Genomic DNA, 22,782 nt, shown 5'->3' on the forward strand with positions numbered 1-22,782 from the left:
AATGTAGGATAATGAGGAAGAGGCAAAGAAAAAAAAATTAAAAAAAAAATCTGGGACAGAACGCTTGAATTAATGGGATAGTTTGTATCAGTGTTTTTATGAAAAAGCAAAAACTGGAGTTGGGGTGTGCTACATAAGCAGCAGCATGTAATGAAAAATAGGTCTGGTGTTACTTGCAATTTCTATTGATCCAACTGGTAATGGAAAAAGGAATTTTTCTGTTTTAATAATGGATTTTCTCAAACACTGTCTTTTTTTTTCCACTTAATTCTAAATAAAAAACATGCAAGGAACAAGATTCTTTGGATGAGAATCCTGTAATAACCTAATGCAGCAGATGCTGATTCTTTCAAGACCTCATAACAGAAATCACAAAAGTATCACAGAACTTTCCTAAACTTTACTCTTCCATTATGCAAGGAGGGGGCTGCTATTCATTAACTTCTATGGTTACACATTAAGTCTTTTCACTGACTCTATAACTTGACCCTTTGTGGGGCTAGCTTGTGTTAGAACTATGTCTCTCTTTTATCATTTTCTCAGCAAAATGACAATATATGGAATTTTTGTAGATAGAGATGAAAGCATCATAGTTCCTGAGATCCGTGGGAGATACAGAGATAACCTGAAAGAATAAATTTACCTTTATATTTATAAACAAAGCAAAATTTAGACATTCTGATCTGATGAGTTTTGTAATTGCTCATCTAAATCCAGGACTGATGACACAATTACACTACAGAGAAATACAGTCACTCTTAGACTGAGAATGTATCAATCTGATTTGAATGAACAGCCTTTTATTAAAGCATCTGTACCTATATTCAGAATAAGCTTCAAACATTTCTCCATCCCCACTGTCAAATCCCTAGTTTTAAAGGTGATTAGTATTATGTGGAAAAATATCTATCTGAAGTGTAAAGTCCAAGCATATGTCTGAGAAGTAAATATAACTGCCCAACCTAAAACTCCTGGCCAACTATGTGCCTTTGCCTCTTTGAACAGGAATTATCCTTGTACTTGGTCAAAATGAGACTACAGGTTCTTGTGTTAATGATCTTTTGTCTCATGCATCAGAAAGGAGAAGTGAAGAATCATGAAGGATGGAAACAATATAGAGAGGTGATAGTCTGCTAATCAGTCAAGGATCTTGCACTAATTCCTGGTCCCTTGAGCAAAACCTAAATAAAGTCATTTGGGAGGAATCGCTATGTCAGGATTGCTAGAAATAGCAACCTCCTCCACCCTCTGGAAGTGAGTTATGAAACAGGAGCAAACACAACCTCTTCATCTATTTCTGGAAGTAATTTTCATATCTTTGTTCCCAGCACCATCAGTAATATCAAGGCTTTGGCTTGATCCTCACAATTGCAGATCTTCCCTCCCACCATGCTCCTCGGAGTTTTTAGTTTGCTGACACAGAAGAAGCTTTTGTAAGCACTTATCCATGACATGTAAGGAAAGGGGATTCATGATGCACTTTATGTCCCAGGACTTTGACTCTCATTAACTATACTAATTAGTAGAATTATTTAAGTGCAGATATATTTCAGCCTCTCATTAACTATACTAATTAGCAGAATTATTTAAGTTCTGATATATTTCAGCCCTTCTATTAAGGTAGGTAAGGTGCAGAATCTGGACCATACTTAAAGTGCTGAGATTCACCTTACATCAAAACCATTTAATGGAATATTTAAAGGCATTTGAACCATAAATGTCTTCTGATAAAGACATGCTAGAGTGAACAAGGTCAGGGGAAGAGCAACGGCTGGGGCATTCAGACTGTGAAGTGGGACTGCTGTTTAAGTTTAAAAAGATTGTGTGTTTCTCTTCCAGACCTTCCTTATGTGTGTTTGGGTCTTAAGACTAAGAATTTTATCACATTGCTTACTACCAAAGATTAAGAATAATGGTTTATGTGGTTTAAGCTTTAGAAAATTATCCTGTTAAACAGTTTAATCACCTGTTTAACACTGGACTAGTCCTTTTCATTTCTGACTTACACTTTAAATTCAATGCAAATTAATATCAACTATACCTAAATGAACAGGAGCAACCAAATTGTGGGATTTTCACAACAGGCACACTTTGCTTTTATCAAGTAATGACATAATTCTTAATCAGTGCCAGAGCACACATGAGCAGATTGATCCTCACTTAAATGGAGACTCATATTTCAGCATATATGCCATCTGGGAAATGCTTGCAGCAACACCATAAGGGCTAACTAACTACAAACTTTATAGGAATCTATGTATTGAATTTGTGTGTTTATTTTTTCATGGACAGATGCTGTCTGGTGAATTTTAATCTCACTTCCTGAATGATCTTCATTTCTGAACTCAATGATTATCCTTTAAATCCCTTTAAGATTAGAGACCAAGTCCGTTTTACTTTCTTTTTTTAATAAATCTGACTTTAACATCATCTAAAGCAGCAGTAGATTTATTAGTTACAACACAGAGAGGGGACTCACCAAATTGTGACCTGTGGTCTGCCCTGAAATAACTTTCTGTACCTCACCAAGATATAAAAAGAATAAAACTTGTTGGAAGTCAAGGTTATAGGGATTTTTGTGCATGGGGTGAATTATGAAGAATCCTGGAATCCTATTTCTAAGTCCCTCATTATTCTGCCTTGTAACCATGAACTACCCCCAGTGTTCCTGATTACCTAGCTGCTTCCCTTCTCCTTTTAGACCACCTCTGCTTGAGACCAAATTCAATCTTGACCTTGTCTTCTGTGCCATCTGTGCATTTTCTAAAAACACTTCCCTTGTACAGACCACATTCAATAATCAAGAGCCCAACAAAGACTTTTAAAGGCTTTTTTTTTTTTTACTGGCAAAGAAGAGCAGTGTTTTTAAGGGATTCTGCACAGGTCTTTTCAGAGAGTGAAGTGAGTATTTCATCTGGAGAGAGGTATTGATGGACACAGGATACTCAGGCTTGGGGAAAGGAGTAAATCCAGAAGAAAGGGCTAAGAACACTGTTTTCAAAAAGGGAGAAATCAAAGTAGAAGAAGCCAGAAGAAAGCCTCCTGTCTCACTTGGTCCTCTTGATGATCCTCAAGTCCTAGAGAAAAAGAGCTCAGTGAAAGCAGATATATAAAAGACATTTGTTTTTCCTCAGGTATAACTTATTCATTTGATTTAAAGGTCTGCATTTGAGTGTCTAATGTTAAAATAATTTCTTAGATTGCTCCTTCTTTCTTTCCACAGTCATTTTTTAGGTTATCTTAATGCCAAGGAGTTCAGAACACAAACTGACTCTGAAAAATTGATTTGCCTGAGAGCTTAGGACAGAAATTACAGTATCTAAAAATTCCTGAGTCCTCCTACCCAGGCCATAAAGTACAACCTCAAATCTGTCCATTAAAGTTGGTTTAAAAGACACAGTACTTTTATGTCACATGCTCTCCATCTGGAGATTTGTCTGTGGGTCATGGCAGTGAGAAGATGCTCAGAAATGGAAGTGAAAACTGAGGAAGAGGTGGGAGACAGTATGTGCTCTGTCAGACATGAATACAAAACTCCTGTGTACCTCATTCATGTCTCCACTTTTAATACTTCAAAGTCAGTGGAATGCCTTGTTATCTTGCCTCAAATTGCTCATAGCAAAGTTATATGTAATTGTTCATTGGCTAACACTTCTCTTTAGCTTCAATAACTCTTCCAATTTGTTGGTGTTCACCTCTCTGATGAAGTGCATAGAAAGACAGTTGTCACTTACCCTCGTAACATTTGTTTGCTACGCAGAGCACACTAAGCTTTTATAGTCTCATCTTATAAAAGAGGCTCTTTAATGGCCTTGTCTCCCCTGCACCTGTTGCAATTCATCGTAATTCAGCTTCATGAGGCCAACAGACCTGTCTCAGAGGTCATACCAGGATCTCTTCAGCTCCACTGACATGTCCTTGGTTTGTTCCTGGGTTTTTTCTTCACATGTTATCACCCACAGACCCACTCTTCTTCCTTCTCCTTCACTTCCTCTTCATATCAGAAAAAAATCTGAGTCAGGGCTAAGATTCAAGACCACCATGTAGCACCTTCAGCTACTGAGTATCACCCACTGTAGTTTACACAACATTTAGGGATACTGAATTTTTCTGCACTATGACTCCACATTTCCATCCTGTGCCTTTTGCATTTTTCTTCAACCAACTTGTATGCTTTTACCTCACTTCATTACTAGCAAGTAAAATAAGCTCAATCCTTATACAGAAAGTCTTCTAAAATTTAAATCACAGTAATTCATCTTTCAATCTAGTGTTTTGTCTTCTCCTTAGTCAGCCCCTCATCTGTTTTACACCACTGGTGCTAACCTCTGTCTTTATCTCATCTGGCAATTCTGTGTGTCAGAATAACAAATATTTTTAGAAGTCATTTGATTTCTGTGCGTCGCATAAGGAACACATGCCTGCTAGCAAGTATGCTTACAATTTTAAGTGCAATCTGATGCATAACACCCTGCTAAATGAAAGGAGAATTAGAGCTGAAGCAAAACAAACAAATCCTAGGCTTAATTTGATAATAACGATTTTATCTGGAGCTGGCGGGAACTGGATCTTCAGCTAGCTTAATGATTTCCATTTACCAAGAAACATTGCAGCAGAGGAAGCAGCACCTTTTTAAAGGCTGGAGCAATTAATGCCTCTGAATTTTTGCAGGGAAGCTGTTTATGAACGCAACGGGAGACCGCACAGCAGGGAGCAGCGCTGGAACCCAGGCGAATACACGGGAATTTCCTAGGGAAGGGTGTGAACCTGTGATAGCCATTTGCACAAAAGCTGTTGGACTCATCCTCTCACCCCCTGCTGGCCCCTGGATCAGGGCTGTTTCCCAGGAGGGAAACACGGCTCCAGCGCGGCCTCCTGGGGAGACACCCAGCCCCTCCGAACCGCACAGGCCTTAGGCCAAAAGAGGCTTTCTACAAACAGCCATAAAAAGCCCGGCCAGCCTGCCTGAACCTGCACATTCCATTTCAGCAGCCAGCCCGGCTAAAGCTCCCTGATCGGGCTGCGCGTCCGCGCATGGATGCGCACCTATCCCACCTGAATTTGAACACTATCCCTACATTGCCTGTGCCTAGTGCTGGGCATTTGTGCAGCACTATACTCCCATCTCCTCGGCGCCGGGGCAGGCGGTACAGCCCTTTCCCCTCCTGAGGGCATTCCCAACCCTGTCCCGGCCGGCTCCTTCCTCCGCGTTCCCGGCGGACAGCGGGAGCGGGGCAGGCGGTCCGAGGCAGCGCCGCTCTCCCCGCCCCCGGTCCCCGGGGCCCTCCCGGCCGTCGGGCGGCGGGGATGGGCATGGATTTGGCGGGATTCTATAAAAAGCCGCCGTGAGGCGAGGCCGGCGTCCTGCCAGAGCCGCCGGCAGAGGCTGGGGCGCGGCGCCGGCACCGCACCATGATCAACCCCAACTACTACCCCTGGGGCTACGACAGCGACAACGGTGAGCAGGGGGCCGCGCCCGGCCCGCTCCTCCCGGCACCGAAACCCGGGCGAAACGGGGACCCCGCTTCCCGAGGGAGCATGGCGGGGACACGGGCTCCAGGCGGGCCCGGGGCTCTGCAGGTGGCGGGGCCGAGGCCTCTCGGTTGTCGCTCGCAGGCACGGAAGAGGCGAAGCTGGCGGAAGGAGAGGTCAATGGCAGGGGGTCTTTGAGTTAAATAAAGTCAGTTTTCCTACTGTTAATGTAAATTAAAAATGGAGATAGCAATATGTCCGGTTTAGGCCAGCCGTTATGCAGGAAGAGCAGTGCTGGGCTGCAGGCCCCGCCTGCTTGGAGAGGTTGGGGTATTGGTGGTCTCTTGTTCCTGCTCTCTCCTCTGCTGCAGGAAGAACAGTTCAGCATTGCTCAGGCTTTTCCCACATGAACTTCTTTAAAACCATGATAATCATTAAATTCATGTTTCAAATTCTTGGCATGTCCAGGGATCAGTGGCCTTTTCTTGTTCTGTATGGCTACATGGTGCCATATTTCAATCATTTGGGTATATCCCATCATATTTCTAGCTGCTGCTGGACTTGGAGTGCACATCTCTGGTTTTCTTCCCTGGCATAATATCATTCTCCTAGTAGTCCGTCTTGAGGTTGCTGCAAGAGTTTAGGTTCAGTTGAAGGACTTTAAGTATCCAGTGTTCCAGCTAGAAATCAATCGAGTTGGTTTTTATACAGTGAAACTCTTGACAGGGCTTGAATAACATCTAGGCAATTACTTATTAATGCACTTAAGTTATGTTCTATACTTAAGCAAAGCCAAGCCTGTGTTAATTGTTACAAGTATAATTCATATTTCTCTGGAAAAGATTTTCCTGATACTTCTCTGTACTTTTTTTGTAGGACCAGATCAGTGGCACAAAAATTACCCTTTTGCAAAAGGACGCCATCAGTCACCGATTGAAATCAATAACAAAGAGGTGCATTATGATAGTTCCCTACTACCATGGTTTGCTAGTTATGATCCTGGTGCAGCTAAGACCATCCTCAACAATGGGAAAACCTGCAGAGTTGTATTTGATGATTCATTCGATAGATCAGGTCAGTTTTGTTTTCATCTCTAACAGTCATTACATGTAAGTGACTGTTTCTCAATTTGCATGGAAGAGCCTGCTCTGACTGTTCAGGCTCTCGGAAGGGTGCTGTGTACTGCCTGTGTGTGATGCACAGGTTTCTCTGACTGGGTACCCTGTGCTGCTGCTGGCAAAGTCTGGGACTCCTTTTAAAGTTCATCAGCAAAATCCCAGGGAATGGAGAGAGCCACAAAGAAACTTGGTACAGGGTGAGTTAAGGTGTAAGATAAATTTCTGGGGCTGCAAAAAGTCATTGCAGTTGTGTTGCTTTCCAGGATGGAGGCGGCCCAGGTTTTTTCTATGAGAACTGAATTCCATTTTACCTATTTGAGATGCCCTGCGGAACATCTTAAGTTACAATATTTAAAAACTCTATCCATGTAATTTGTGATAAATGAAGTAACAAGCCAGATGTTGCCACAATGTCATGGTATTTAATCAGTTGAAACTTTTTGGCATTAATGAGGTTTTGCCTTAATGAAGATTATAGGGCTGATACATTTAATTGTGTCAGCTTTTATCCACTTGCATCTATGACAGCATACAATGTACAGACTTATTACTTACCTTCATTGAAACTTACACTTTCTGTATGACTAGGACTGACAGCTCTAATTACTATGAGAAATCTTATTAATAGATTGTTTCATGTTAAGTACTTATGGACATGGTTTTGATTTCATTTAATGGATTTTTAACTAATTACTTGGGTTTTAGGAAACTGAGGATCAAAATGTATGTACTCTGGACTAGTTAATATACTATCAAAATTTACAAATTACTAAGCAGTCGAGTTTTGTAACTTTTCTAGCAAAGTGGGACTTTTCAATGTTATTTGAAGAAAAATGTTATTAATGTCAGATAAAATGATACACAGATAAAGAAATGTAGCTGTGGCATGTCAGATCTCTGTGACTATTACCATTTTTTACCATATGTTGTATTGGTTAGAACAACATCAGATATACCAATGGTTGCATCTTCTGCATAAAAATAAAAGTGTAAGTATTGTGAAAATAACTCAGATTTTGAATGGGAGGGAGTATCCAGGCACAGCAATCTACAGCATGGATGCAACACTCACGACAAAGAACAGAAAGTTTCAGAATGTTCTGAAAATTTTTTTTCAGATGAACTGCTCAGTAACTATTGTGTTTTGATCTCAGAAATAAAAAGTGACTCACTGCAAAAAAAGTAGGTGTATATCTCAACTCTTTGAAGTCAAGAAACATTCAGTGTTTGTTGTTATGTCTCCTTTGTTATACCATTGCCTGCAGAGTCTGTGGGTGGTGTTCTTTCTCTAATATAATGCTAATTGCAGGACAAATTCCACTGTGCATACTCCTACTGACTTGAACACATTTTCAGTTTTTCAGGATATGTACAATGGGTTATTTTTCATGTAAAAGAACCACCAGCTGCACAAAACATACATATGCAATAGCAATCATATAGGAATTAAGCTTTCATTCCTTTGGACAAAGGTACTCATTCTCTCTATGTCTGTGTATTTGTCTGTCACTCTATCTGAATTATTTCTGAGTTTACCAGAAAACTAAACATTTATTTTCCTGACTTTTTTCAGTTATAGTGGTCATACCCATATCTGTACTTCTGTATACATTGTCATTAGTTTGGATAAAATAGATTGCTGAATAAATTGTCAAGGTGAGTGATGAAATCAATTACTTTGGATGTCTCCAAATTTTACATCCACTGGGTATCCTGCCAAGAACACTTGGAGAATTCACAATTGAGGACAGTTTCTTAAATTTAAACAATTAGAGTGTCATCCAATGTAATTCAGGTATTATCCTTATTACTTTGATGTTTAGGGTTAGCCTAGTGGAAGGGATTGGAGAATTTATTTCCAGCTATTTTTAAAGTCGGATTGACTTTGAGAATCTGCTACAAAATTGGAAGCTTTGCTGAGTTTGCTGATAGATGAAGTTGCTGTAGGAGCAGTATCATGCCTCTGCTGCCTATCCATACAAGTCAATGGATTCTTGTTGACTCACTTTCCTTTCTTACTGTACCCATGTAGATGGACCTTATGCACTGTAAAATGATTGCAGGTGGGGGCTGGAATATGAAAAGATAGGAAAGAACTGGGAGCTGAAATCAAACCTTCTAGGTAGCTGGGCTCAGTAAAACACACCAGAACTTGGGTACTTTGGCAACCTACCACTGCTATAAACTGCTATGTTTTTTTGGCCTGACTGGCAATTCAGATTCTCTTTTAGATCCAGCAGTGACCCATTTTTGGTTTGAATTAGGGCTGAAATCTTATTTCCACTATCAGAATCCGTTTATTTCTAAAATTCATAAAATATTCATCTCAGAGAAGCATCCTGAGAGCTTCTAGCTGGTGGGACTATTGTCATGATGCTTTTTGAGATGTATAACCTCCTTACAGTTAGTGACTCTTTGGCTATTGTTGCAATACCTCAGTTACACCAGAGTGTTTGATTGTTTGAGAAACAGTAAAATACAAAAGTCTGGTAATGGAACCCAGACAGGGCAGCTGGACAGAGACACAGTAAGGTCACATGGATACCTGCCTTCATCTTCCCTCTTTGTTGTTTTAGTTGGCACTTCCTACGGATGTTCATCAACCAAACAGATTTCTGCTTCTTCTTTTTCTGGCTTTCAGATGGGTGACATTGAAGAGTTTGGAGTACTTCAGTGCAGGCACACATTCTTACAGGCTTACCTTGATGCTGTTTTCAGAATCTTTCCTATCAAAGAAATGTGTGGCTTTGAAAGTGGATGATGAAAAAAAAATTGGAGACAGTTACTGTAAGAAGTCGGAGCTTGTTGCTAATCAGCTCCTTTAGCTTGACTAGGGCTTGTGGCCAGCATTTCCTCCAATACCCCTTTATGGGAAATCTCATTTATTTTTGCAAATGAAATTTTGATTATCAACTTCTGGTAAATAAACCAATAATTTTTTCACTGGTTATTAAAGAGTGAAGACAAACCCCAGTAACTTTAATTGAAGGGGGAAGTCTGTCCATAGACATTCCAGTTTTGGTTGATTCCTGCAAAACATTTTGTCTGCTGAATATACACTGGAAAAAAATCAGTAGCTGTTAAAAAATAGCACCACTAAATCCCAGTACCTTTGTAGTTGTGCTACCACTGAATGGCTGTATTGCATAAGGCAGAAGGCAGCAAAGTAAAATTCTTCTTTCAGTGTAACAACACATTTGTCATTTGCCACGTCTGCATGAAGGTATTGAGAACTCCTGTGCTTGGGTACAGGGAATTTAGGATTTGAACTTCTGTTAACTTGGAATTTCCATTGTTAGAATTAAAAGGGCTTGACTTATAATTCTAGTCAAGGGCCTGCTGAAGCTACAGGTACACAGAGGACTGTCAGTTTTCTGCCCCTGTGGGTGGGACATCTGACACAGCGCACAAATGAGGATGATTTGGGAGGTCACTGATGACCAGGCTGTGATCTGGGGGCACAAAGCTGGCAAAGATGTGTTACAGTGTAGGTGAGGGTGGGTGACAAGCTGACAGACTTCTGTCTGACACTTCTCTTTCCCAGTCTGTCCCTAAAAGAGTACAAAGTTCAAATAGAAACAAGCGTAATCCTGCTGTTTCTCTATTCAGTGCTTGCTTAAAGAATATTTCACTGAGAACTGAAATTTGAGTTCCAAAAGCTTTTAGGAAACACATTTTATCCCTGCAGTTAGCTGGATGGTTTCAGTACAGAGATCCTCTTCTGAGCAGAGGCTTCCTTATGACTTTTAAAATGTGACACTGATGTGAAAGAGCTGTGGTTTCTGTACTGCACTGTTAGATTCTATTATGAAGCAGCATAACAAAGGTAATGTATCTTTTCAATTGTCATACAATAGTACATTACTAATTTAATTCCATTGGGGTTTACCAATTCATTTTATGGATTTGGCAGGATGCGTGATCATAAATCTTCCTAGAACAGTCATTTCTTGTCATGTTTATAAACCTAACTTGTCTCATGAATCTGCTTTGTTCTCTGTGGGTTTTTTTCACCTGCCTTTACAGCAAACAGGGAAGACGTTTGTGTAGACATAACTTTGCCAGTTTTACTTTTAGTGAGGGCAAATGACAATTGACACTAGCACAGATTAACCAGACCCCTACAGAAGCTGCTCAGCAAGCGAATGCACATATTTGAGAAGCTTCTTGTCCCTTTTCTGTTGTCAAGGGCACCCAGCTAGCTGAGATAAAGTGACTGGAGCAGCCATCTCCACTCAACTGCATGACACCTTCATTTTGCTGTGTCACAGAGTGAGAGACAGGGTTTTCTTGCCTTAGTTACATCCTTCTGTGCAGCACTTGCCCTAGTGATTACATTGAAAGTGAAAAAAAAAAAGCCTGTTCTTTTATTAGCCCATTTTGTCTCATGCTGCTCAGCTGATGACAGATCAAATAAAAGGTGAGCTTTTTTCCAGAGCAGATGTCCATGTGTGTGTGCATGTAGGCTTGTTCCATGATAGATCATTCTTCACTCTGGATGTGGGGTGGGGGCACAGAATTTGGGCAAGACAGATTGACATTTTTATATCTGGTATCAGGCACTGATGGGTCACTGAGGTTGATGTGCAAACCCATTTAGAGTCAGTCACTGAGCCATGGGATGAGCAATAAGGCACCACAAAGCAGTGAATACTTCTCTCCCCTGTCTTTCTGAGCTGGTTTGTGTATTCCTGCACCTGGGCCATGTTACTTTAATGGCAGCAAGTTTAAGGGAGTTACATTTCGGTAATTCTGCCCTGACTCTTAGATCTTTAAGGTGAACATTTCCTGTGTGCTAATTGTCAGAAAAATTCCCTGTCACACATAAATAAATTATACTAACATAGTTGAAAAATAATGTCAAGATACCATCTCCTCTTTGATAAACTTTATTTTATAGTCTTTTTCTATTATGTGGTTGTGCATTTTTATTTGCATAGTATTGAAGCCCAAGAGGATAAAGATATGTTTAGAATTTAGGTTCCAAAGCACATGCTTAAAAATAAAAAAACCTTACTAAATTTTAGCTATGCAGACATAGTTTGGGATTTTTAATGTTTTAAATATTGGAGAACCTAATTATTGTAGTGGTTTTGTTTATTTTTCCCTTTTTAAAATGCAGGATGATTTAATTTACTTACATTATCATTTAATGTTATTTATATGTTTAATACTACACACTTGTAAATAAAAGGAAAAAAATACCATTTTGTCCTTCAGGAGATGTTTGCATCATTCTTTCTGCTTAAAGTGTGCTAGGTAAAAGTTACTGCCTATTTATAGATGGGTGAAACCGGAATGTGTTGGCATGAGATGATGCAGAGCTTCACCTAATGACCAATCAAAAATGTCTGCTGATGGCCCATCAGTGGAAATAATTACATGCTTTTACCTTAAAGAGGATTACTTGGCTTTACAGATCTATTTTAATGGAGAATTGATGGCCTTGTCAGCTACTGCTCTTACCCTGACTGTGTTCACCACAGTTATGAATGTCTGTGGGAAGAAGTAAAAGGAATTTGTTGAGAAAAACAGCTTGCTCAACTCTTAGTGCTGTATTTCTTGAGATGATAATGGATTTAATTATTTTCAGATTGAAGGATATTTTTTTCTGGTATATAAAGACCAGTTCTTGAGAACTGCTGAAAGTTTTATAGGAATGCTATTACTTCTGTCCTCAAAAAAAGTGAATGAGAATTGAGTATCTTCTAGTATTTGGTGAATATAAATATGTTTTTCTATTACATTGATTCTTTCAAATAAACCACCTTCATTTACAATATTATTTATAAATGGTAACATTATTTAGAAAACTAGATATCATTCATTGCTGGCTGGACTTTTCTTTAGGAAAATAGCTTGTATATTCAGTATTTGCTTTTCTGGTTTATTTTCTGCATTCTTTTTCCTCTTCCATAACTGGAGGGAGAAAGTATTAGAGCAGAAGCAGCATCAGTGATATCATAACTCTTTAAACAAATAAGTCATAGCCTGCAGTAAGATACACAATTTTTTAGAGTTTTCTGGGAATTTTTTTATCATCTAGCAGTTCACCACTTAATCATGGTTTTATTTGTGTACATTCACATCAGCAAATCCTAGATTCAATTCAGGGGGAGATTAAGACCTCTAAGACCTATTTAGGTGTCTTGTTGTGGGATTTTAAAAGTTGGTGGGTTGTATCTAAACTGCCATTTGAGGCAACAGAGTTGGAGTTCAAAGAATCCAGAGAGCAATTCAGGTCACTGTCTGTTGAATGTCTACTTTAAGGCAAGCAGAATTACTCTAGAGGCCTGACTTGTTCTGATTAGGGGTTACTTCAGTTACCCAAACACAGGCATCCTGTGACATGTTTGATAACCTAATCTATTTCCTCTTGCCTCCAGATGTTGGTTCAGAATGTACAGTTCTTCCACAGATCCTGGACCAGATCTCTCAGTCCTGTCCAGATGTCTCTGGACTATTCCAGAAAGTACTAGGTACAATTCATGCAGCTGAATTAAATCAGTGATCTCTAGTGGCTGTAATGGAAGCCTAGACACAAAAGTTCTCCTCTGCCTGTAGGTGTGTATGGCTAAAGGCGGCTGCCTGACGTGTGGCTAAAATCAGTGCAGATTTTCAGGACAAAGGGCATCTGTACAGCAAATATGTAAATACACGAGTAAATATTTTAGATACATATGAATTTCATTTAAAAGAATTGGGAGATCCTTGAGTCTGATGCTGTTGCAGATTCTCAATTGCAGTGCTGAGAGGTGGGCCGCTTCCAGGAGTCTACAGGCTGCGGCAGCTGCACTTCCACTGGGGCTCGTCTGATGATCACGGCTCGGAGCATGTCGTGAATGGAGTGAGGTATGCAGGAGAGGTAAGACTCACCACTTCTTTCTTTAAAACAGGGTGTAAAATAAAATTTGTCATTTTTCTGTTTTCTGTGAGTTCTTTCTGTTTATTTATCTGTGCCTTTTTATTCTTACTCCCATTGATTCTTTTAAACATAAATCAGGTTGAAGTCATTCTCGCAGCAGGAGAAAAGAAAAATTCTGTGTGAAACGAAGGTTTCCATGTTCTCAAACCAGTGTGGTGTGAAACAGCACAGCAAGACTGAATTACTCAGATGCAGTTCAAACTTACTAAAACAGTATTCTGAAAATACAGAATTATAGTAGAAGGACAGAATTGCAGTGATAGAAATGGGTGGGAAGAATGAATTACCTTGGTTCTTTAGCACCTTGGGATTGTAAAGAAAATGAGAAATGTAGACTAATAGTATACATAAATGACATTCATATGGATTCTTTGATAGAGTTGCTGTAATTAGAATGCCAAATGGAAATGCGTCGCATATCAGTAGATGATATCTGAACTGCATGGTCTACCTGATTACTTCAGCAACTTTTCTTCAGCTTTAAGATGACATTACAGTTTTTTGGGGTTTTTTTTATTTCTTATTCAGATATTTATAGTTTATTTTAAAGCAAATAGTATAATTATGCTATTAGAATAATTAGATATAACTAGTAGATGACTTTGCTTTCCCTTTTACATCTCTTTTTTGGAAGGCCTCATTATCATTCCTTGTTGCCTCAAACTCACACAGTTATGTGAAGAACTGTAAATTCAGTCTTCTGATGGCTTGCTGTTAAATAATGGGGTTTTCTTATGTGTTTTTCTTTGTTTCAAGCTACACTTGTTACACTGGAACCCCAAATACAGTAATTACCTTGATGCTAAGAGAAGAACTGATGGGATTGCTGTTTTGGCCATATTTTTGCAAGTAAGTAGAAGCATGCAACCCTTCTTTGCATTGATACTATGAAGTTTCTATTCTTAGAAGGTTAAAAAAAAAGCAGAACTCTCTGGTGGGTATATTTTCTAGGGATCCTACCACATTGAAGGGGTTGACTTTCAGTAATGTATCCCTTTCAAGTTACAGAGCATGAGTCATATTATCTCAAGTGGTATCCAAAACTACACACACTTGTCCCTGCAGCTATTGTGTCACTATGTGGCTCATGGAATGGGGACATGTGTCAGAAGTAACCCTCTCACCAATAGCAGTCAGCTGTCTTTTTTGCTAACTGGGGACAGATTTCAAGGACATGCATCTCTTCTAGGTTTTTCATGAACTTTATATCAAATAGAACTATCTCACAGGCAATACATATTGCTCATCCTTTTTTTTAAATCCTTTTAGGGGCATGCAGCCTTAGCCTGAAATATTAGCTGTTGCTCTTTCTTGTTTAATTCATATTCACTAGACACAGAACTAGAGATAGAAAGCTGGTTGTCTTTTTTGAGATCAGCAATTGCAAACAATATATCTGACCATGAAATCTGTGTTGTGAAATTACCTGTTATGCTAAAATTTCTGTACTGATATAATGTCCCCCTTTGTATTGTAAAATCTGTTGTGGTACAGGCAGAGGTAACAGACAGAAGACATAGCTTACCAAGATGGTAGGGGTGATAGATTGGGTTAATGCTTTATAGTTTTATAGTTGATAGATGTTTAGATAGACACTCATAGTTTTACAGTTGATAGATGCTCATATAGAAAAATAGGAGAAAGAAGAAACCTGGTCAAGCAGAACTCCTTGCTTAGCTCACACTTTTTTTCTTTACAGGTAGGGGAAACTCCCAAACCAGAGATGAAGAGAATTCTTGAAGAAATAAATGCTATCAAAACAAAGGTAATGATGTTGGGCTCTTCATTATAGGAAGATTGCTCAAAGTCTCAGGGCAAAAAAGAAAAAGAATAAGTTTTCACATTCTGCTCTGCAACATTTCTAGAATATTTTTGGGAATAAAACCATGAGTAGCTTTTCCTTAACATGAAAAGTCTGTTCTTCCATTTACATATGAGCTTTCTTTGACTTTAGCAGGGCACACGAGTTTGGCAAAAATGAGCAATTTCCCCAGTCTTTGCTCACCTAAAAACTAGGCATGGAACCTTACTGCCTCAGTGGGCAGTGCCAAATAAAAGGCATATTTAGAAATCAGTCCATTTGATCTTAATATATAGGCTGCCTAATGGATCTCTGGAAATGTCACTGACTAGACATTTGTGTCTTAGATTTGTGTCCTGTGTGATAAATCTCACATTTCATAGGCTGCCTTGCTTGTTATTAGCACAAATATTACAAAAGTAGTACCTGTCTCACTTTGTTATGTGGTGACCTAATGCAATATTCAATAGATAGAAAGAATTTCCATAAGAAAGGAGGCCAGTAGGAGGAGTGTTTCTGCCCAGAAATGAGTGAAACACTGGTACTGGACGCTGCTTCACATGAGTTAGCTGAGGCATGGAGTTTTCTGTTGCGTCATGCTTCTCTGGGCCCATCTGTGAGGGTCATTCAGTCCCCCTGTCTCACTGCACCATTGTATCTTGTGTAGATCTCTGCTCACTTTCCTCAGTTCATACATTTGCAGTATCTGAGTCACTCCCTGTTTCTTAAAATAACAGAGCTGCAAACAAATCTTAGCTAGATTTGTTGAAGAGTTTTCTGTTTTGTTTTGTTGTGTTTCTGTTTTTATTTTAAAGGGGAAAAATGCTCCTTTTCCAAATTTCGATCCTTCAATTCTTTTCCCTAAATCTCATGACTACTGGACATACCATGGATCTGTCACTACTCCACCTTGCGAAGAGTGTGTTACCTGGATTATTCTTAGAGAGCCCATCATAGTCAGTTCAGACCAGGTAAACTTCCCCCTTCATTTCATTTGCATGTAATAACCTGAATTTATTCTTTTCACAAGGAAAACAGTCATTGGATTTGTGAGAAATTGCAGGATTAAAAGGAGAGTGAAGAACCACCCTACATCCAACACCATGGTTGTTCAAGCCCACAGACATCAGAGATCTTTTTAAATCAGTAAAAACATACCACAGTGTAGATGGTCAGGGTTTTCTTTTAGAAACATCATTTATCAGAATACAAATGTAATGAGATTGGTGATTCTATCTGCTCTGTATTGCAGATGGGAGTGCAAGTTGGAAGTGTTGAATTACATGTTTAATACCTGTTTCTGGAAGGCATACCAGCTAAATTTTCACAAACTGGAGCAACATCAGCTAACTATAATTTATTGTTAATATCAAAGACTTCTTTTGTCACTTACTGTAAAGAAGTATTTCTTGTTAATTCCTGTCCTAATTTTCCCCCAATCCACTTACAGGAATTGCATGTCCTCTTTCAGCTCATTTCAGCCTATGATTCTACTCTTACCACACAAGTCAGTTTTCTCACCTGAGATTATTCCTCTAGTCAGAAAACTATAATGATGCAATACCACATATTTCAAGGCTCCAGGATACAAAGCACCTGCATATTAATCAAGGGATTGACATATTATGTAGGTATTATATTTAGACATGTAACTTTTCATTTTAAGTTTTCAAGATGATAATGTGTTTAGTGTATTCATTGATATGCATGTTATGACAAAAAGGAAATATTTTTATTTTCTAGCACTTTGTTTTTAAGTGGCTCCTTATCTTTTAAGTAATGCAACTCAGGTATGATGAGGAACTTAGCTGGCAATAGATGAAATATTGTAATGTGTTCATATAACTTTCAGCTTAATTTTCAGAGCTTATTGAATTGCTCTGCCTTCTGTTTCCCTGTCCATCCAAAAATTAAAATATGGGGGCTATTTTAAAGTGGGTTCCTCTGTGAAAAATACAAATATGGTCTGACTGGTTTCCACAAAATGAATCATCTTAGACGTTTATATTACAGAAGATCAGCTACAGATTATATTAGGAAAAGTGTAGTCATTATTGAGCATCTCTGATTTAAAATGCATTTTAAAAGAAATAACAAATCACATTATTGATCTAGCTTCATGAAAAGATTTTTTGAGTACAGTTGTGTTTGGGTCATGGTCTTTTTCTCCGCTGTTCTAAAAGTAGTGAGTTTTGGGTAACATTCAGACTGTTCTTTAACTGTCCCTCCTGAAAAAATGGAGCATTTAAGTTAAAGATGAAATTACTACATAAATATGAGACATTGGCTCTTACCCTGAGGTTGCTTTTCAGGCAGAATTGGCAGCATGTGTGAGTTATTGTCTAGAAATACGATAGAAATACTTCCCTCACTCCAGAGTGCCTGCACTCTAAATAATATATTCATAAGAGGATTGTGTTGCCAATTATTTCTAATCCTAGACAGTGTTGTACCATGGCAGCCTCATTAATAGTGATTATTTTAAGTGTGTGTGCATTTGCAGTGGATTTCTTGGATGCTTTTGCAGCCAGATGGTAACCATATATTAGCCACAAGGGGAAGTGCAGTCACTGCAAATCAGTGCTCTGCAGGAAAATCAATTCACCAGAAATCCCAGGGAGATAGAGTGTGGGTGGCCTAGCTGCTCAGATTACTTTTAATGAAAGAACAGGAATTTAACTGTGGAATAACTCTGTCTAATTGCAGACTAATTTTTTCATCTTTATGTAATCGTAGCCTGAATCCATGTTGGTTTTTTACTGAGTAGAGCAGATTTTCCACAAATAATAAACTCCAGCACTCTTCTCCAATAATAATTTATCAATTTTAACAAAACTGATGAACAATTTTCATCTCTTCCTGTACAAATTATTCTTAATGTGAAACCTGAAATTTAATTTCAGAATATTAATCCATTGGATGCATATTATGCTAGTTATAAATGTGATCCCATTGTTGTTCAGGCAGACTGAGATGGCTGGCTTCTCTGAGCTGTTCAGTGAAGAGTAATGTTGAGATGTCCAAGCTAGCTCAGTCCATAAACTAGAACAACTTCAGTCACAGTGAACCCAGGTTTTACAAACTAGACAGAAGTTCTGCTTGTATTGGCCTTGAAGTCTGTACTGAAAAGTAGATACATCAGCATATTGAAGCTCCTGGCAAACAAAGGTGATGTGTGCCCTGCATGGGGCTACGTTTTCAAGTTACACGTGGGAAATGTGTGTGTGCTTTTCACAGTAAGTCATTCCAACAGGGACAGGTTCAAGTGTCTGAATCACAGCTGATGTGCTTTGGGTCTAGTGCAGTGCATGGTAGTGAGAAGAAATTAATTTAGGGTATCTGTATATGTGCTGCATCCTTTGAAAATTAGATTAGAAATAGAAAGCAGTAGAGAAAAGAGTATTAAAGAGCTTTGATGAGTATGGGCAGAACTCTTCATATGGCATCCCTCAAAACCTTGGTATCGCCAAGGAGAGTCAGTCAAGCTGTAGACCTTGTTTACAAACCATTTGAAACCTTGACCAACTCTTTATCCAGATTTAAATTCCAATTCCTGTTACTAATAATGAACTTCTTGTGTAACTGCAGCAAAATATATCCTCTGCTGCAGACCTACCATGCCCCTTGTAATTCTAAAGGATTCTTAACAATCGGGCACTAAGGCAGGGTTAGAGTATTCCTACTCTAAGGTTTATTACAGCACGTGCTGCTGTATTCACATTTTCTGAGTGCTTCCAACAGTTTCTGTGTCTGTACACAGTTCTGTAGACAGTACCTAAATGATGCTATTATTCACAATTCTGTTCAAATAGGACCCATTTTTTTGTTTGGATTATTCAGAGTACATTTCTTGTGGTGGTGGGGTGAAGGAGACATTTTCCTCAATTGGACCAGCCTCCTTAGTTTAATTGTTGGGCTGTGGATTTGATCCCAAAGGATTTCCATCAGACACTTCAATTTTTGCTCTTTGCAGATGGCAAAGCTCCGCAGCCTCTCCAAGAATGCCGAGAACGAACCCGATCACCCCTTGGTTGATAACTGGCGCCCAACTCAGCCGCGGTATTTCAGGATGGTGAGCGCGTCGTTCCTCTAGGACCTGGCTCCTGTTGGGTGGCTCTGAGAGAGGCAACCTCTAGAAATGAGAGGTGGTTTTGTTTTATGTCTTTTGCTGCATTTACACAGAGCTCCAGCTATACGTCTGGAGGCTGGAACTTGAGTTGTGGAATGAGAATTTCACTTTCAGAGGATAACATTTATTTAGGCAAATCCTACTGTTAAAATGGAAGTAGACAGTCTGTTCTTCATAACTGCTTTAACATTAGCTTTTGTTAATAGTTCAGAGGAAGAAGGAAGATGCTACTAATAAGACAAGACAATTTCCTGTTGTGCACATGTCCCTTGATGCTTGTCTGATTGCATGCTAAAGAAGTTTCAGTTAAGAGAAGTAATTGTTTTGGTGATTAATAATGGTGATTAAAGACATATTTTTCAGTTGATGGTTTTAGCATTACCCATATCCAGCTCTGAGCTGCACCAGTTAATCCACAAGGCATTCTTGGAAATTATAAACTCTTTTGGTCTTTGGTACATAAAATATGAAAGTACAGGAAATTGTGTTATAATCACTGATAAAGAGCTAAACTTTTACTTTCTTAAAACAATGGACAGGTGAAACAGAGGTCTGTTCTGAAAATTGTATTCACCGAATTATATGTCATTAAAACTATGGGAAGGGGGAAGAGCTATTTCTTTTTGTGTCACAACTGGTTCTCTTTATTAAAAACTAATTTCCATTTTAATACTGTAGCAGTCAAGGTGACATAAATTTTGTGAAGTTGGTCTTTGTATCCTTCGTATATATTTTATTCATGTATGCAAATGGCTTTTCTATGTAAAAAGGGTGTTAAAATAAGAAGAGTCCTTAATATTTTCAATTATTTTTGAGACAAATTCTCATTTCATGTACAAATGTAATCAATCCTTCTGTCAATGAAATTAGTGCATCTGAAACCACAGTTGGACTCTTAATCAGAATGCAATTGACCGATTTGTTCTTGTCTCTTGTTTTGGCACAAAGAACAATGAAACAGGATTGTAAGCCTCTAATTGAAATAACACTGTTTCTGCATTAAAACAATCCAACAATAATAAATATATTTACTTAAGACTTTTTTGTTCTGTAGTTTTTTACTATTTAGAAGCATGTAAAAGTAACAGAATTTTAAAGAAAGACCTGTCAATGTCCTCTGTAGTGTATCTTTATAGAAACTGGTGATGCATAGTATCTTTTTCAGATATTTATTTGAACTACAAGAGTACTGATTTCACATTACCCTAAATAGCCACATCCCTGAGACATCCACATCTATTCTTTTAGGGAGATCATCTCTATTCTGACAAGGACTTTCTTGCAACATCATATGAATCAACTTCACAAGTTGATTGCAGAGTGGAAAAGTTCAGTCTGTATCCAAACTCACTAAACCGAAAGGGAGTTTACCATTGAGCTTAGGACATACAAGGCAGGTGCTGCTCTGGCAGTGCCTGGATTCTTGGCTGCCACATTAAGGGGCAGGAGGATGTTGCTGAGCTTTTTGATGGAAGAGAGTTTATGTTCCTTCATTACAAAAAGGAAAATTGAAGCAAAAAAAGATTTTCCAAAAGGCTTCGTTTGTTGTGAGTTACAAGGTAAGTTGTTTTACAAGGTGCTGTATTAAACTGAGTTGCATATCCTAGAGCAGGCTCTTTTTTTTCCTTGAAATTCATAGTATTGCAAATCTGGAACATGTAATCTGAGGGGTTTTTAATGATATGGTGGCTTCCCAGTTATGCTTTCCAAAGGAGCTGTCTGGGTGCTATAAATGCAGGTGAGGTAAGCCTCATCCTCCAGAGTCATGTTTGTTAATTCAGAAACTTAAAATTTTAAGTAATCTCTCAAAAGAAAGTGTCAACTGACTCTTCCATGCAGTTGTTTTCATTTTATCTGTATTTATAATTAGTAGAAGGTAGACTAAATTCGGCCCAGGAGAGCTGCAGTTAGGAGGAAGTGTGTGAAAAAGAGTTTTGGCAGTTGTTTTACAGACCCTGTTTCTATGTTCAGGGACTGCTGGAAGTAATGATGACAGATCCAGAAAACAATGGTACAGCAGGCATCGGGAAAAATGGAAAGAGTAGGAGTAGAAGGAAAATAGAACGCCAAAGAATGGGGGTGGGGGTGCTTCAGGGACCCTGTGAATCACACTGTAAGCTGAATATGAGGAGTTTAGGGAGAGTTTTGAATACAGCAGGGAGAAATGTGGGGTGCTGTGAGTCAGCATTTAGAATGTGCTCACGTATCGTGCAATTTCCTGCTCTCTCTGGCTGTGTTCATTGTTATTCTGCAGAGGTTACCCCTTGCTTTGCAGCTTTCCCCTAGTACAAGAAAAATTAATCACTGGTATGACTGAATTCAGATCACATAGTAGTAACATCCGTCATACCTCACTTCTTACCTGCACATTCCCACTGTGTAATCAAAATCTGCACTACAGCAGCAGGGAGCACTGGGTTCAGAACAGCACTGGGTTCAGAACTACCTGATAAAAAGGAAAGACACCTAGTTTTCATATTGGTGGGGTAAAACAGAATGAATTACTACTGTATTTGACTTTCATACCATGTATGCCTGACTACACTTGGTGACATCAGTGCTAATCAGGAACAGCCCCTCTGAAACAAAAATGAGACATGCAGACACACTGCACAGTTCATTTGCAGCCCGTTCTCCAAGTCACTTTTCATCTACTGCAGAGGTCAGAAATTACATGGCCATGCTCTGTGGTGCTGCAAGTCTTCCCAAAACTTGAAACATTTAGTGGTATGGCTGTCCCTGCATCCGTGTCACTGACAGTCTGGAACACGAGCAAGAAAGTGCTGTGGAATGAATTGGCAGCTGCAGCAGCACCAAAGATATGATTATGCTCTTCCACAGCCAATTTTAGGTAGGATCTCCCCTTCTAAACGTCATCAAACTAAAAGATATCCATGGTAAATGTGTGGGGAGTCCACTTTCTTATGTTTCTCATTGGGAGCCTTTTCTCTAGCCCCAACATGTTGATCACAGAAATTACCCATGTGTTACCTGTCTGCAGCTGGGCAGGAAACCATCAACCTGCAGTCTCACTTTGTGGAGCTCTCTGAGGTGGGCAAGAGGAGGTAGATATAAATAATCTAAAATTTTATATAAAAATACATGTAGATTTTGGTGTTGAAGAACAGTCAAAATTCAAGTGATGGATATTTCTGAAGAATTTACTCATCAAATATTTAGAACAGAATGAAACTTGATTAAATCTGATTTATTTCCAAATTTATGCCTATTCTCTATTTCATTACAGTAATTATAGCAAAATGAGCAGATCTTAAGACCCTCTTTTTATAATACGTAAGACAGTATTTTGCAACCTATATGGAGAGCTGTTAATACC

The 22,782-nt window shown here is 38.9% G+C and overlaps 1 protein-coding gene across 1 annotated transcript; it reads left to right on the forward strand.

Moving 5' to 3' along the window:
* The first annotated feature begins 5,268 nt into the window (after window positions 1–5,268).
* On the forward strand, window positions 5,269–20,483 carry LOC103813306 (carbonic anhydrase 3-like). The gene is made up of 7 exons (XM_009086559.4): window positions 5,269–5,458; window positions 6,349–6,546; window positions 13,337–13,455; window positions 14,272–14,364; window positions 15,215–15,280; window positions 16,132–16,287; window positions 19,290–20,483. Exons 1-7 carry the CDS (start codon window positions 5,413–5,415, stop codon window positions 19,407–19,409), a joined length of 798 nt encoding a protein of 265 aa, XP_009084807.1. The 5' UTR covers window positions 5,269–5,412; the 3' UTR covers window positions 19,410–20,483.
* The last annotated feature ends 2,299 nt before the right edge of the window (window positions 20,484–22,782 follow it).

The sequence above is a fragment of the Serinus canaria genome, chromosome 2 (assembly GCF_022539315.1).
Source record: "Serinus canaria isolate serCan28SL12 chromosome 2, serCan2020, whole genome shotgun sequence".
Classification (NCBI taxonomy): Eukaryota; Metazoa; Chordata; class Aves; order Passeriformes; family Fringillidae; genus Serinus; species Serinus canaria.